The 16717-nt window shown below is 34.4% G+C and overlaps 2 protein-coding genes across 2 annotated transcripts; both read right to left on the bottom strand.

The window, feature by feature from the left end:
• Nucleotides 1-3828: 3828 nt before the first annotated feature.
• On the bottom strand, nt 3829-9223 carry LOC104906588 (CDGSH iron-sulfur domain-containing protein NEET). The gene is made up of 2 exons (XM_010695360.4): nt 8920-9223; nt 3829-4130 (listed from the first exon to the last, which is right to left on the bottom strand). Exons 1-2 carry the CDS (start codon nt 9138-9140, stop codon nt 4028-4030), a joined length of 324 nt encoding a protein of 107 aa, XP_010693662.2. The 5' UTR covers nt 9141-9223; the 3' UTR covers nt 3829-4027.
• Nucleotides 9224-11221: 1998 nt separating this feature from the next.
• LOC104906589 (UPF0051 protein ABCI8, chloroplastic) lies at nt 11222-16009 on the bottom strand. The gene is made up of 2 exons (XM_010695361.4): nt 14441-16009; nt 11222-11846 (listed from the first exon to the last, which is right to left on the bottom strand). The coding sequence occupies exons 1-2, from the start codon at nt 15896-15898 to the stop codon at nt 11628-11630; spliced, it is 1677 nt and encodes a 558-aa protein (XP_010693663.2). The 5' UTR covers nt 15899-16009; the 3' UTR covers nt 11222-11627.
• Between the last annotated feature and the right edge of the window lie 708 nt (nt 16010-16717).

Raw genomic sequence — 16717 nt, forward strand, 5'->3', positions numbered from 1 at the left:
TCAAAAAAAAAGCAAGAAAACAAAAGGATTGATCCCCCCCCTTTAACCCTTCCATCTTCAACCAAGCACAGGTTGTATACAGTATACTGCATGTCCAAATGCACACCCCATGTTGGTGCAAAATCAGTTGGATGACTTTGCAAACAAGTCAATGCACACCCAATAGTTAGATACTGAATGTCGCAGGAGTCTTAGTCCCTGGGGGTTACCGGTTTTAATTAGATAAAACATTGCTAACGTACTTTGTTATAGCCTAATGTAGTTAAACTGCAACACCTAATAAATTCAGGCGATCGATATTAAATGAGTCAATCAGTGCAATAATTAATCTATTAATTTAAGCTGAATGTTCCCACATATATCACAAACTTCTAGAAAGATTCTTTTATAACATACATGAAGATAAACCAGGCTGGACAATTAAAGGACAAACATGAAGATGAATACATCCATGTATTTCGACTAAAACTAGAGATTGAACAAACTTGTTACTCAATACATGCTCTAATTCTAGGCTAAGGACTAACTATAACCCCTCAAGGGATTGGCAAATCTAGGTTAAAGCTACGCTAGAGAAGAAAGTAAATTGCACGTTTGTTGTGTATTGTGTTTGTTGGCTTGTTCTGATCTTCCTTCATGTATTTATACTACGCAATGATGCATAACTTGCTTCTTTGGAGGGAGCTGATTTAAATCATTTATGATTCAAATCACAACTGTCATCTTCTAGCGCCAGAGTGATTACATCCCTTTACCCATGTTCTTGCATGCTCCACAATCAAATTAACTACCAGCCACATCTTTGTTAATACTTGGCATCCTTTGACTTTCATCTCTTGACATCCATCTCTTGATCATTCTTGAATGTCGGGCTTTCTTCTACGGGTTATTAGTTGTTGACTTTTGTTAACTATTTATCATGGGCTTTTTTGTATGATTGGGCTTTCACACTTACATAAACATCAAAAATTAAACCCTTTGGGGATTGATGCAATGTATCATAATAAATGTTAGCTAAATATAAAAATGGTAGTAACACCCCGTATGAAATTGAGAACCTTAAGCTCTCCTACGCCTGAGTGCGGGAATGGGTCCTCATCCCTAAACACCTGAAGCCTTCCCATGTTTGAGCGCGAGAACGGGGCCCTTATCTCTAAACTGATGCCCTCCCACGTCTAAGCACGGGAGAATGAGGCTCTTATCCAAAAACAATGAAGCACTCCACATCTAAGCATAGGAACGGGGACAACTGAAAACACTAAACCAAATAACACAACTACACTCCCAACCAGCACGTACAACGCTGCACCTGAACTACTAGGGTTTTTGCCCACAAAGTTCATGAGGGGTATCAAAGGTGATGGAGAGAAAACCTAAATGACAAGCTTGATCAACTAAACGAAAAGAAAACACAAAAGCAAACATGCAACGTCGAATTTGGAGATATGTTATCTTCGTAGCGTCGAACCACCACCATCGTCCACGCCAGATTTGATGTTAGATATTATTGCCAATTTCGATATATATTATAGGAAAATTTGCCAAAAAGAACCTTTTAAAGGTTGAATTTTGCGGAAAATAACCTTATAAAGCATTATTTGCAAAAAGAAACCACAAACTAAAATTTTCTTGCAAGAAGAAACATATCCCCATTTTCCGGTGTGTTTTTTCTCAATTTCGGCGATGACCCTTTTATCTTTCTTTAACCTCCTATTTTTATTAACTACATCATCAACCCTATTCATTTCAAAAACTACACCGAAAAATAGAAATAGGTTTCATCTTACAAGAAAATTTATGTTTGTGGGTTTTTTTTTTTCACAAAATATATGTTTGAATAAGTAAGTGGAGACTAACCAAGTAAAATTGTTGACTAGACTACTTTCCTTAAAATACAATGTGGAATGTGGTGTTCCAACTAGTGTATGGATACGTAAAAGGCAGCACCTTTGTGCCTGACGTAACTCTAGAACATTAAAGATAAAATTAGTTGTTGCCAACAATACAATCTACCAAGTGATAATAAAGATAAAGCCTCATGGTCATGTACTCATGTATATTGTCAAGCACTATTTTTTGTAAATAAGTTGAAATTTCTTGCAAGTAGGAAAGAATTTGGAAATTATATTTGTAAGTGACGAGACCTGATTTCAGAATTTATAGAATCGGAGTGATATCAACACCACTATATTATCATCTATTGCTGATATATTATCAAGTACTAGAAGAGAGAAATTATACATCATTTATTGTCTATCTTCACATCACTCTAAATTAATCGTACTTACCCTTTTTCTACTTTCTCAACTTGACATAAAACATAGCACGTTTTTTCTTATTCCTATGAGATTAGCTTACTTGTATGTTTTGCACAAGCATCATTATTTGTAAACCTGACCTATTTCTCCCCAAAATACAAATACAACTTCATAAAATGTTGAGAGGAATATACAACTTCTATAAGTTTGAGTTACTCATCATATTGTCAATTGGTATTAGAATGAAACATCTTTTGAACTTGTAATTTGTAAGTTGTTCAATCTATTCACCATACCATTAAAAAATGCGTCCCCGCCCGTCAATTAAAACTGGGAGTCGATTTTTTTGGTTGATTTTCCTCGTTAGAACATAAGCTTAGTCTAACTAACAACAATTAGTGCAAATCGGTGGAAGAGTCAAAAAGAATGTATAGTATTTGGTAATTCCACATGCCGCAGTAGTCGCCAATGGTCATGAATTGTATACCAAAATCAAAGGTGCTGCCTTTATAACTTCACATACGTTGCTCGGTGGTTGGCACCGACAATGACAACCTTAATTTTGATTGTCAACAATTTATGCCTAATGAGAATAAGTAGGGGTGCCATTTTTCATTTTATTTACTAAATAACTTTGAAAACTTTGACTTAATTTGCTGGGTAAATCTTTTTCTTATGTTAATGGTATTTTGCTTTTTAACATTGTTTGTAGTGGAAGGTTTTTTTTGTTGGAGTGGGGATTGGAGAATGCGGGGGATAATGTGAACCTTCAAGTCAGTTTATACCAAGCTTGAGTGGTAATATAGTGGAAACTTTTTCAATAGCAAAACATATCACAACTTCTAATTTCCTTTTCTTTGAGGCAATAACAAAACTATATTAAAAGTAAGATAGTTACATAACATGACAAACTATGATGATATTGGGTTAGATTCGGGCTGATTTCGTGTCATGTTGCATCAGATTTTGGTTTCTCTCTATTATATCATACTCCCCCGTCTCATAATATAGTGCTTGTTTCTTTTTTACACGGTCTCCAAGACGTAACTTTGACCTTTAATATCTTCAATTCCGTATTAATAAAAAATATAAAAATTTGATATTATGAAACTACATATTAAGACGAATCTAACAAGATCCCACATGAATATGTTTTTTTTATATATACAAATGAGAATATTTTGTCAAAGATTTTAAAGTTTGACCCGCCAAAAATGAAGTAGGCACTACATTATGAGACGGAGGAAGTATTTATGTAGTATTGATTTCGATCGTATTTTTGTGTTGTGTAAAGAGTTTTCTTTTCAACATAAGTAAGATGAAAGGTTCTACCGAACCGAAACCTTTTATAGGTCAACAGTTCTTGACTTAAAAGGTTACACACTTTAGGAGTAGAAGGATAAGGGAATTTTCTCTCATGAGGTGCTCTCCACTCTAGTAGGCCAAATTTAACTTTGCCGATTGTGTTGGATATTGCTATGATAGAAGCAAATGATGTGGAATGCTTGCGCCCCCAATATCTATGTATTTATATTTTTGGTTTAACAAATGACAGCAGCATCAGAAATAGTTAAACTTAAAGTAACAACACATTGATCATATCACATTACTGTCAAATAAGGCAGCTTATTCAAAAACAAGTGCAGAAAAAATTCCTCTAGGCAATAGGCATACTTAATTAATTATCAAAAAAAAAGTAGGCATACTTAATTTTGCAATGAAACAAAAAGAGAGGCAACCAAAAAAGAATTCACGCATAACATGATGAGTTACTGCTTTTTCAAAAGCAAAGGTCCAACGTTGTCCCCAGTAGCTTTGTTGTGCTTCATATGACTCCCATCACACAAAGGAAAAGTCCCTGATCTCCAACACCTGCATGCGGTCATGACTTATTATTAGCAAATTCAAGCCATTATGCTCATCACATAGGAATTAGGTCAGAATTTAACTCAATACATTATATTCACTCTGTCCCAAAATAAAATATACTTCCTCCATCCTCTATTAGTTTACCTCTTTCTTTTGCACAGGATTTTAGGAAAAATAATGTTGTGGGTCATCGAAAGAAAGAAAAACTATTATTTATATTAAAGTTGAATGTATGTGTGATGAAAAGTTTGTGGTCCCATTTCAAAAATAGCAAAAAAAGAAAGGGGTAAACTAATAAGGGACACCCTTAAAACGAATACGGGTAAACTAATAGAGGACAGAGGGAGTAGTTCCCATTTCTAATTTGAGAGTCAAATTCTAAAAACTTTGACCAAATATTCTTACTAATGTATACAAAAAAACATATTCATGAGGGGTCTTGTTAGATTCGTCTCAATGTATAAATTCGTAATATCAACTTTTTATATTTTTCACTAATAAGAAATACTCCCTCCGTCCCAAAATATAGTTCCCATTTCCCTTTTTTTACGGTAATTTATGCAAGTTGGGATAGTAAAGTTTTTTTGTTTATTTAAATAAATGTTGTATGGGAAAAGATGATTTTAGGAGAGAGAATGGAGATAATTGGTGAAAGAGCATTAAATGTAACATTTTGGTTGAATAAACAAAGGAAAAAACAAAGTTCAAGAAGCAAATAAATGATGGGACACGTTTTTTCTAAATTACGGAAAAATGTGGAACTAAATATGGAAATGGGAACTATATTTTGGGACACCCAAAATGGAAATGGGAAATATATTTTGGGACGGAGGGAGTAGAAAATATCGTAGGTCAAAGATACGTCTTGGAGACTGTGTAAAATGAAATGGAAACTATATTTTGGAACGGAGGGTGTATAAGCTTTTTCAATATCCCCTCCCTATTGATGTAATTATTGGTGCTCATTCTGATCTAATGTAATAGATTCTCTTCTCGTAGGTTCTATTAAAAAAAAAAAATTAATCCCGAAATCCTAGATCAACTTTATAATATTCTTTTTTTTGTGGTTGAAAACTATCTGATAATTCAAAGCCTACCATGGCTACCAAACTGCGACTTATTCAAATTCAACACTGTCAGGTCTTGATAAATTGTAATTGTTACCTTTATTTCCATACCTTGACGTTGAACTCCGTTAGGAGACATATACTCCCTCCGTCTTTTATTAGTTTACCCCTTTTGACTTTTGATACTATTCACATACATGACTTTGACTATCTCTTGTAATTTGTATTTAAGGAAAAATATAGTCATGTGAGATCTTGTTGGATTCGTCTCAATGTGTATTATTCAAATATCAACTTTTTGTAATTTTTACTTATCGAAAATTAGAGATATTAAGGTTCAAATTAATATCTCGGCAAATGTGCCCCAAAGAAAGGGGTAAACTAATAAGAGACGGAGGGAGTAATTTCTTAGCTCTACGTTGTTTGGGCCAAATTATGGGCTGTGAAAGCCTTCCTTCAATTTGGTGTCCCATTATGGGCTTCAAGCCAAATGTTCATATGGGCTATACAACAATGGTTCGATCTTGTAATTTTGCTATTCTGACAAATTATTGAAGCGTACAAGCTGAAAAATATTCTTAAGCCTTTTATAGTAAACTTTTCTATCTGTGAAATGCTCTTAATCATGCATCTTATCTGGGCAGAAATTATGATAAATATCAATATCCAACAACTTACTTTGGTAGCGTTAAATATGAAAAAGAAAAACGCATGTATATGGATGGAATTTACACTATTATAGAACGAGTTTGTCTTGTAAGAGACCGCCTACTTTTATATTAAAATTAGGCAATGCTAAGCCCAATATTAAAGCCCAATAGTGACTAGGTTAATTTATTTCGGTCACTAGTTTAATCCATTTAGTTACTAGGTCTACTTTTATATTAAAATTAGACCGTCTCTTTTAATAATTTTTGTATAGATAATAGGCATCATAATATTTTTTTTTTTATGAAAAAACTTCTAATTTTTTTAGAGAATAAGCAAAGATTAAGATGATGAGAACAAGTTCTAAAATTGTACTCTCAATTGCTTTATATTAAAAAAAAAAATTGATTATCAGCCATCATATTATTTCAACCCGTCAAATTTAATGTCATACAATAATTTATTGTTAGAAAAATTATAAATAAAACAAAATACTGAACCCTTGTCTGTTGTCACCTCTTACAAGTCATTCAATTTGTTACTCCTATCCAATTGTTGTAAGTTTAAAAATAGAACAAGCACAAATTATTAAAAGAGATGGTCTAATTTTAATATAAAAGTAGACCTAATCATCAAATGGATTAAACTAGTCACTGAATGAAATCAAACTATTCACTATCGGGCTAAAGCTGTTTTAATATATGAATTGTCATTGCCTAATTTTAATTTAAAAGTAGGCGGTCTCTTACAAGACTAACTCTAGAACAAGATAAGTAATACTCGATTCTCCTCAAATTATTTTTGAGCAACTTAACTTAAGTTTGCTAAAATTAACGTATATGAGCTTAAATTCATTAAAAAAAACTCGTATGAACCCGGTGACACTAAGTGTGAGTACCTAATAGATGCATGTTATGTTTGTTGGAGTTATTTTATTCTATTGTCCCATATTGCTTGTGGGAGGGAATGCCTCCTTGTTTATTTATTCTCTCCCTCCTTCCTTTCATTGAGTTGGTACTTGAGATGTCTTTGTGGTTGGATGTCATATTAGGTTTGAGCTTGCTATCACACGCACCGTCTGCCCGGACCGGGCTTTAGGCCTTGGGATAAATTGATACTAGACTTACTTCTACTAAAACTTATTGTAATAAATTGAGAATAAAGCCTAAATAAAAACACATAGGTCCTAGGGCCTTTAGGTCCTAGGAAGTTCTCTCTAAGAGTATTTTAGTCCATGTGATCCACTCTTTTTATTTAAACTCTTAGTTATTAGGTTCGGGTTATTTGCAAGGGGATATCATCATCTCTTTGATGGTGGAAAGCCCCAAATCGTTCTTAAATTCCTTATTTTTGATTATATAGTTTTTAATAATTTTTAATAATCATACTTCTTCTCTCTTTATGGGAGTTTTCTTTTTACTTTTTAGCTTTCTTCTCTCCTTTGTGAGAGTTTGGAATATGACTTTCTTTCCTTCCCTTATGGAAGATTAAAATTTGGTAATTATAGTTTGCTTGGAAGTTTAATCTCTTTGATTGTTCGTCTGCCAAGGAATGAAAATCTAGGATTTCATAGTCACGGGAAGTAACTAAAAGATCATATAAGTATTTTTACCCAATCGATGATACATTAATGGATCTAGAGCCAGATTAGTGCTAACTTACAAATTGTATTGATTCAGATGAAGTTTTTTATTACGGTTTTTTCACCATGTACCCTTGTGTTATTTCCAAATTCATGGGATACCCCTGTTTTTTGAAAAATGTACCATATACCTTTACTATTTTAACAAAATACATGAAATGCAGTTACTGACTAATGATGTCATGATTTTGTTAGTCATTAACACTAATTAACCCTTTTTTCCCAATAAGGCCCTCTAATCCTAACTCCAAAACCCTAACCCCCTAATACCTAACCTCCACCATAAACCTTAACCACCCAACCACCACATGCCCCCGGCCCTCTGCCCTCCCAACCCTTCCCCCCTTCCCCCACCCCTGCATCCCCGTAAACTCTTCCCCTTTCTCAATCCTACAAAACCCACCTGAAAACCCCTTATAAATTCCGCAAAATCCACCTGAAATCCTCCCCAAACCTGCAACGAAACTCACTACGGAAGAAGCTCGGAGAAAGTGAATCACGGGTGCATGAATAGCCAAAAAATTAAGGAATTTATATGGGGTTAGATGTGGGTTCTGCGGGATTTATAAGGGGTTTTTAGGTCGGTTTTACGGGGTTGCAAAGGAGGAGGGGGAGGGAGGGAGAAGGGGTGGAGGACGGGTGGTAGGGCGGGAGGGCAGAGAGGGTTAGGTTTGGGGTGGGGTTAGGGTTTTAGGTTAGGATTAATAGGCTTAACTAGGGTTGGAGGGCTTATTAGGATTAATGATTAACAGTTTGACGCCGTTAGTCATTAAGGGTATTTCGTGCATTTTGTTGAAATAGTAAGGTTGTTTGGTGCATTTTTTAAACAAGAGGGGAACCCCTAAATTTTGAAATACCACGGGGATACCTGGTAAAAAAGACCGTTTTTAATTTATTAAGTTATTGTTGATTGAATCTGTATTTTTTTTAAAGGTAAGATGAAGTCCCTTGCAATGAAGGGGGGAAATTGTGGATCTCTCCTTGCAAAAGGGGTGAGACTCGATCCTTTGACATCTAGGATCGGAGGTGATGCCAATACCACTAGGCTTTCACATGCTGCTTAAAATATGTGTTTCAAGATTGAATCTGTTAGGTTATTAGTTCTAAGGTGTCATGTATTTATGTTAAAATTTTATATTTCTAAGAAAATATTGGTAAGTGTCGTATGACTTTCTATTATCAATGAAACACTATTTTTGTAAAAAAAAAAAAAATGTTGCCCTGTTTATTATTTTATTTTTATTCAACTATGACTATTATAATAATTTTTTTTTCCGAAACATTTTAAAATAATATGGCGACTAATAATTCCAGGTGGGGGACTGTTACATCAAAAAAAATTTAGTATCAGGAGTCAAAACCTTATAGTAACTCAACGTTGCATATCAGAAGCAAAAATGTAAGCATAATAAAGAAATGAAGAGAGTAAATGAACCTGCAATAAGGGGTGATATTCTTGGAAAGTTCAGTAACAACAACAGAATCAACAACTTTCTCTTCAGTTTTTCTAATTTCAGGGTTGATTGTCTCTGCTTTTACCACAACCATTCTTTTCTTCTGTTGTGAAGAAGAAGAAGGGTAACTGACAAACCCAAATGATGGTTTAGTGCAGCAAAACCCATTAATGTAGCTTAATGTTGTAACAACTGAAGCCATTTTTAAGGAATAATAATAAAACTTGAAGAAATGTGTTTGTTTTACAAGGTTGTGTATGAAAAAAAAGTGATTAAACTTCTTACTAGAAATATATGATAAAACTTTGAAAGATAAAAAGAGGACAAAGTAATGATTTTGAACGTGTGGAGAGCACACTCTTTGTTGTTGATCATGGATTTGAGTTATTGGTGGATCATTTGTTGCCACGTCATTTTTCTAGGCTAAGGAGGAGTTTTCCTTATTGAATTTCTCTTCGTTCATCACCATGATTTGATGAGAAAACTAGTTATTAGTAGGGGTGAAAGTTCGGTGTGCGGTTTGGATTAGCGCCTAATCCAATCCGATCCGAATAAAATTTGGATTTCAATTTTTCAATTCGAATCCAAACCAATTAGGGTTTGAATCCGATCCAATCCAATTCGAAATTTCATACCCTAGATTGGATCCGATCCGAAAATCCGATTTTTTTAAAACTCTTGTTTTTCGATGAAATCAATTAAGCATAATAGCAACCTAGTAGATTTAGGAAATGAGGAATTAGGTGTAGTTAGTGTTTTAGGGGAAGGATTGAAGTGCTATGTGTATTGGGCTATGGAGTAGGTTTTTTTTATAATAAAAAATCAGTTAAGCACTTTAACCCAATCCAAATACATAATACAAGGCATATTACTATTCGATTATATTGGATTTTTGGATCCAATCACCCTCAATCCAATCCGGTCCGAAAATCCATTTTTTTAAAAATCTCAATCCAAATCCAATCCGAACACAGTTTGAATCCGATCCGAATTACTAATTCGGATTGGATTGGCTTGGATTTTGGATTTTATCCGAATAACTTTCACCCCTAGTTATTAGGCCCGGGCTATGCCCCGGATAAGAAAATTTTCATTTATTAATATTGTACTTTGATATGATATCACTAAATACAACTTGGTCTAGTGGTCAAAACTTTAGTACATGAACTTGAGGTCACGGGATCAAAACCTATATGTTGAGTACATTAAACATGTGTTAGCAAAACAATCAACGACTAACAATTGTCATCATCTCTTTGGATTATTAGTCTTAGGATAGTACTATGGAGGTCTTCTGGTGTATGGTCTGCCACGAACACAGTGTTGTAAAAGAGATTCCTTTCAATATCATCCTCATAGAGTTGATTTGAACACATTTTTACCATGAATGAAGTTTAATCCTTAATAATTAAGTCACTGTAAATTGTTATTCTTTTTTTCCCTACCATTTTTCTCTTCTCTTTTCGTTATTTCATCTGCAGCAATACATACATCAATTTTCATTTATTGATTAGTATTAAATATAAACGTAACATGATAGTATATTAAAAGAAATAAGTTATACAAGGTAGTTTGTTGAAAAAAGTAAAAAGTCATCTTAAGATTGATAGAAATTTCAGTTTGAGCTCGAGCTATATTTTAAAAATTCTGCCTTTTGATGAATCATTTGACATGTGATTAAATTCCAATGCATTTGACAGTTAAAACTTTGTCTAATGATAAAGAGGGGATGCTAATAGATTGAGTGATAAATCTAAAAACATACTTCTATATGGATATATGCCTTCAGTAATTGAGTGTGAAAGCTGAATGAATTGAGAGATTGAAGTTATATTTAAGAATAAATCTTGAATCATCCACAAACCTCTATCACAGGACAGACCAAACCAATAATAATTATTCTTTGTTTGGTTGCATTAGTCATTAAAGTCACACTACACTCCTTTTGTTCCTTTTTTTTAATCTTTACATTTCAATTGCAACCACATATTCAAGCGTTAGACCATGTTTAGAAAGTTCTATTTTGTTTTAAATGAAACGTAGGGATTTGACACGGGAATTTATGAGAGAGTGATAGAAAGAAAGAAAAAGATACACCCATGTAATAAGAAGAGAGATAGAGAGAAGTGTGCCAAATAAAGTAATGTTTAATTTATTTTAAAACGGCCTAAAATAATAAATGTTTCTTAAAACGAAGAAGTATAAAAGATACATCTAATGTATAATCTTCATAGATCATCTGCCATGAATCATATCAACGATTGAAGAATATGCAAGAAAATGTAAAATCAAAAATATGAAGGGAGTACTTCCTATATGAATAATGAACGAAATTCATACATTCAAACATGTAAAATGTACCAAGTGGATTGTGGAAAGACTCTTGTACTAGAAAAGCAAGATTTATAGCTCACCACAATACTACATACATGTTTTTTATTCAAAATGCGTAAGGTGTAAAGCTGTGTACATTTTGCTAGCCACTGCCCACTAGATACAAGTATTTACTCCACACAAAAACGTAAAAGCCACTCTCAACTTTAAACCCATATATCATACAAATTTCTGAACTCGTATGCAAAATCTGGTGTTCGAGAGCTGTTCTGTTAAACTTGTTATTAGATTATTCACAGGGATGACTGATGACAGATAACTGATGAAGTTCCAGTTGCCACCAAAAAGAGAGCATCTAACCAACTGATCCTTCTAGTTTCAGGCTCATAAGCTGATTCACCTCAGCACCAAACTCGTCTGGTAGCTCATTGAAGACGTCCCTGCAAAACCCAGAAATCATGGCAGCCATGGCTTTCTCATAATCAATACCTCTTTGCTGGAAGTAGAAAAGCTGATCTTCCCCGATTTTAGATGTGCTGGCTTCATGCTCAACCCGTGCACTGGGATTTTTCACCTGCTCAGTGATATGACAGACAATGATTAACAAGCAAAAAAGATGAGAAGCAAACTACGGAAGCGATATTAGATGTGCTGGCTTCATGCTCAACCCCGTGCATAGCTTTTTTTACCTCTATATTAGCATCATTTTGGAGACTATTTTCAAACTCCACTTCTAATATAATGAATATATTTAGAGTTAACAACTCGGCTCAATGGGTCAGGACAGTGGCAGAACCAGAATTTTTATATGAAGGGGGCCAAGGAAATTTTTGGAGACTATTTTCAAACTCAGTTCTAATATTATGAATATATTCAGAGTTGACAACTCGGCTCAATGGGTCAAGACAGTGGCAGAACCAGAATTTTTATATTAGGGGGGCCAAGGAAAAAACATTTTTTTACATTAACTTTCTAAAAAATATCAACATAAGTTTAAGTAAATATTTATTTTACAATGCATACTCCAAAAAATTCGTATGGTTTGATGGAAAACTGAGTTAACAAATTTTTCTTCCAACCCCTTGTAGTTAATGAGGAAGCTTTTACACACCTTAAACTTACCAGCCAAGCTAGATTTCCTATCTATCTAAAGCATGTATATAGAAGGTTATATAACCAATATTTGGGTTGATGGGGAGGCCAAGCGCCGCCCCCCCCCCCCCCCCCAAAAAAAAAAAAACCCCACCCGGACATGGGTTAGATTTAGATTTGGTTTCAGATCAGTTTTGGATCATGCTAAAAAATCGAAATCATAAGCTAAGTCAAATCGGGTCTAATTCAGATGGTTAAGGTATGGGTTTCTCTGAGTAAGTTCAGGTTGGGATCATCACTAGATATATGTGACTACTGAAATTGCTGATTTATTATTAAACATAAAATAGAAGAGGTGCTTCTGAACAGGGATGCAGCCAAAGAATACTATTAATTCCTATTAAATCTATCTGTAAGGCCTTCCCATTGAAGCAAAATTAAGGACATTGCTACAGCTATCCCTTTCCCTTAAGTTGCCAAGACTAAAGCATAAGGTTACATATGCCTTTGCAACATATTGTATATTTTAAGCCTTTAACACTAGCTTGTGACATAACCCGATCATCTAATACTTCACATGTCATGTAATAGAATCAGATAGATACAATAATTGCAAAATTTGGTCACCAACATCACTAAAATCATAGAATAACAGAAAGAAGACAGGAGAGAGAGAGAAATGAAACTAAAATCATGCATCCGTTCTTCCAATATGAAGAGGAAGTCATGAGAACAGCAATAGCAGAGCAGTGGATGAAAAGAGAGAACTGTCTTGACATGGATATATATTGTCTTGGTGTGGATACACTGACATAAAGGCTTTTCTAAAATTGATGTCTTGCTCTATTCACCATTAAAGCAATTTAGATGTACACGGAGGGAAGCTCAACCATTTAAAGATCCAACCTTCAGATTAGATAGGCAATTTAAGATATATGACACCCAAATCCTTGGTATGAAAATTCCAATACGGAGCATTGGGGAAAGCTGCATAAGCTGAGTTCCATGTTACTCCCCCCCCCCCCCGGGATCTCACCGAGAAAACCCAACCCCGGAGAAGAAATAAATAAACTACGTACTACGTGTTAAAGTTTCCAAAAATTATTTATAACATAATACCAACTACAGAGGGAAGGGAAAAACAGAGCATATGAAGTGGAAGTAAGAACAACCACATAATGACTCCAACATTTTAAATGAAGCATATTAAATCTACACACAAATAGAAATGGAGAAAACCAAACACGTGAGCTGCCAAAAGTCTAAGCAATGGTTTAAGCGAGAAAAGCTACACCCTGAAACTTAAAGAGTTCTCCTACAAAAACCTAGCTTTTGGTATTCTATAGTTAACTGGTACCATTACAATCGATAACAGCCAATAGGCACCAGCATAAGTGACCGACATCATGACCTGATACTTCTTAGTTCCCCATACTCTCATCAACTACTGCATCAGTCACCTAACTTGCCATCCAGTGCATTACATGAGCAATAGTCGATGATAAACTTCAAATTTTCTAGAACCGGAGAGTTACAGGTTCCTAATATCATAAATGTTTCAAATTATCAAGTTGAAAATCTTGTGTTCAACAAACATTGAACTTGTGATTGAATCATAGAATGATAGAATTTTAGATTCCAAATTAAGTTCCACAAAGTCAAATGAAATCTAAATCCTCTAACACAGTCTATAATCAATTACAGAGTATTGTCAGGCACGAAAAACCTAGTAATCAACTTATTGAACAAGAAAGAAAGGAAAGATGAAAACTAAAGATAATTCTTGACATGTAGAACAAATTCGAAAGGTAAAAATAACTTTTGACATGCAGATTCCACAGCTGTCAGTCCAAGAGGAAAACGAAACAAAGATTACGAAATCACAATAACAAAATTTCAAGAAACCTACTGCAACGAGCCAGCTACAGCATACACCAAGGCAGTCTCAACACATAAGTATATCCCAAAAAAAAGTATGCAACATTTGCAAACTAAAAGCATGGCATATCAAGTAAACATAAACAGCATAATGATCACTTATGAGCACAAAGAATTAGAACATTATAATCGAAGTACCTGAATATATGGATAGGTGTTTGCAGCAGCTTTGTCTCCTATTAGCATAGAATCACACTGTGAGGAATTCTTAGCATTATCAGCTCTTGAAAGAATCTGCACTAAACCTCTGTAGACATTCCTCGAATATCCAGCTGAAATACCCTTGGAGATGATCCGACTTCTGGTATTCTTCCCCTTATGTATCATCTTTGTCCCAGTATCTGCCTGTTGGTAATTATTCGTCAAGGCAACTGAATAAAACTCACCAACTGAGTCATCACCCTCCAAAACAACACTCGGGTACTTCCAAGTAATAGCCGATCCTGTCTCCACTTGTGTCCATGATATCTTTGACCTTGCCCCGGCACAAAGCCCTCTCTTAGTTACAAAATTGTAAATTCCCCCTTTCCCTTCCTCATCCCCAGCATACCAATTCTGAACAGTGGAATACTTAATCTCTGCATCATCAGCAGCATACAGTTCAACCACAGCAGCATGTAATTGATTCGTGTCATACGAAGGAGCTGTGCATCCTTCCAAGTACTCCACAAAACTCCCCTCATCACCAACAATCAAAGTCCTCTCAAACTGTCCGGTATCAAAAGCATTGATCCTAAAATAGGTAGATATTTGCATAGGACACCTAGTACCCTTAGGTATGTAAACAAATGACCCATCACTAAAAACAGCTGAGTTCAAAGCAGCATAGTAATTGTCATCAGTAGCCACAACTTTACCCAAATACTTCCTAACCAAATCAGGATACTCCTTAATCGCCTCGGAAATCGAGCAAAATATCACCCCAACTTTCTCTAATGCTTTCCTATGAGTAGTAGCAATAGAAACACTATCAAGAACAGCATCAATGGCCACATTCTTGTTACTACTAACATTTGCTAATCGATGCTGTTCAGTTAAAGGAACACCCAATTTATCAAAGTACTTAAGAAGCTCAGGATCAGCCTCATCTAAGCTATTCAAAGTGGGTTTCTTTTTAGGTGCAGAATAATAACACATATCTTGAAAATTAATAGGTGGGTGTCTATTATCAGACCATTTTGGTTCAACCATTTTCAAGAATTTATGATATGAATTCAACCTAAACTCAAGCATCCAATCAGGTTCTTCCTTAAGTGAAGAAATCATTCTAATTGTTTCCTCAGATAATCCTTTTGGAATTGCAAAAGAATCAATCTTTTCTGTAAAACCCCATTTATACTCTCGTTTGAGAAATTTCTGGAGTGGGTCATCATCATCTTTTTTGGATATTACAGCAGGAGAAATAGACTTACCTGGGTCAGAATTTATGGTGGTTGATTCATACCCAACTTCAGCTCGAATCCTTGTGAGTTTTGGTGATCTGGGTATTGTTGTGATTTTTAGGGTTTCAAGTTTTGGATGAATTAGGGTTGATGGTGGATCATGACATGGTTTTAGGGAAAAACTTGAGATGCCGTTTGCTAGCAGAGAAGCCATGGATTTTAGGTTGAGAAATTGAGATAGAATAGAATAGAAGAGAAGAAATAGAGGTTTGTTATGTCACTTATGTGGATGGATGTAATTTATGTAACATTTTTTGTAATTTTATGTGACATTTTTGTGGCTGTGAAATGTAAGGACTTTAGTGAGTGTCTTGTGGACGGCACATACCTTATTTAGGTTGTTACTCCTTTGTGGTAAGATAAGATTATTGGAATTTTGAGGTATCTACTTAGATCTTTGGTTTTATTACTCCAAAAAAAAAAATTCATAACCCGCCATTATTAAAACACACAAATCAAGAGATTGAACTTTGCTATCTTAGTGACTTATTGAAGTCTTGATTTATACTCAAAGTTTATATATGGCTACATATTCAAGAAAAGTCACTTGAGTATGAAAGTTACATGTTAAATAAACTTCTTGTAATATTGTATTAGATGAAATTTAAAACGATGTTATTTTTTAAGAAATATAACTGCAATTTGAAAGTTGCGGTCAATTAATTTGATTTGACTTGTACCTGAGTTGTATCAAATGTTAAGATGCGTCGTAATGATATTTTAACATTTTAACTATAATATCACAATATTTTCAGCTTTAGGTAGCTTAAAACTATAATAATAAGAAATCTTGTATGAAAAATGTAACTTCGCATTAGTACTTTGGAAAACCATATTATGTGTTAAAAGTTCTACTTGTGCCATCATATACTCTAATACAACAAATTTTTAAGGAATTTTGATTGATTGCGCCGAACACTGAATGAATTTGATATTTTTGCACCGAACAACAATTGTGTACTTATTTTGATTT

This window comes from Beta vulgaris, chromosome 3 (genome assembly GCF_026745355.1).
Source record: "Beta vulgaris subsp. vulgaris cultivar EL10 chromosome 3, EL10.2, whole genome shotgun sequence".
Classification (NCBI taxonomy): domain Eukaryota; kingdom Viridiplantae; phylum Streptophyta; class Magnoliopsida; order Caryophyllales; family Amaranthaceae; genus Beta; species Beta vulgaris.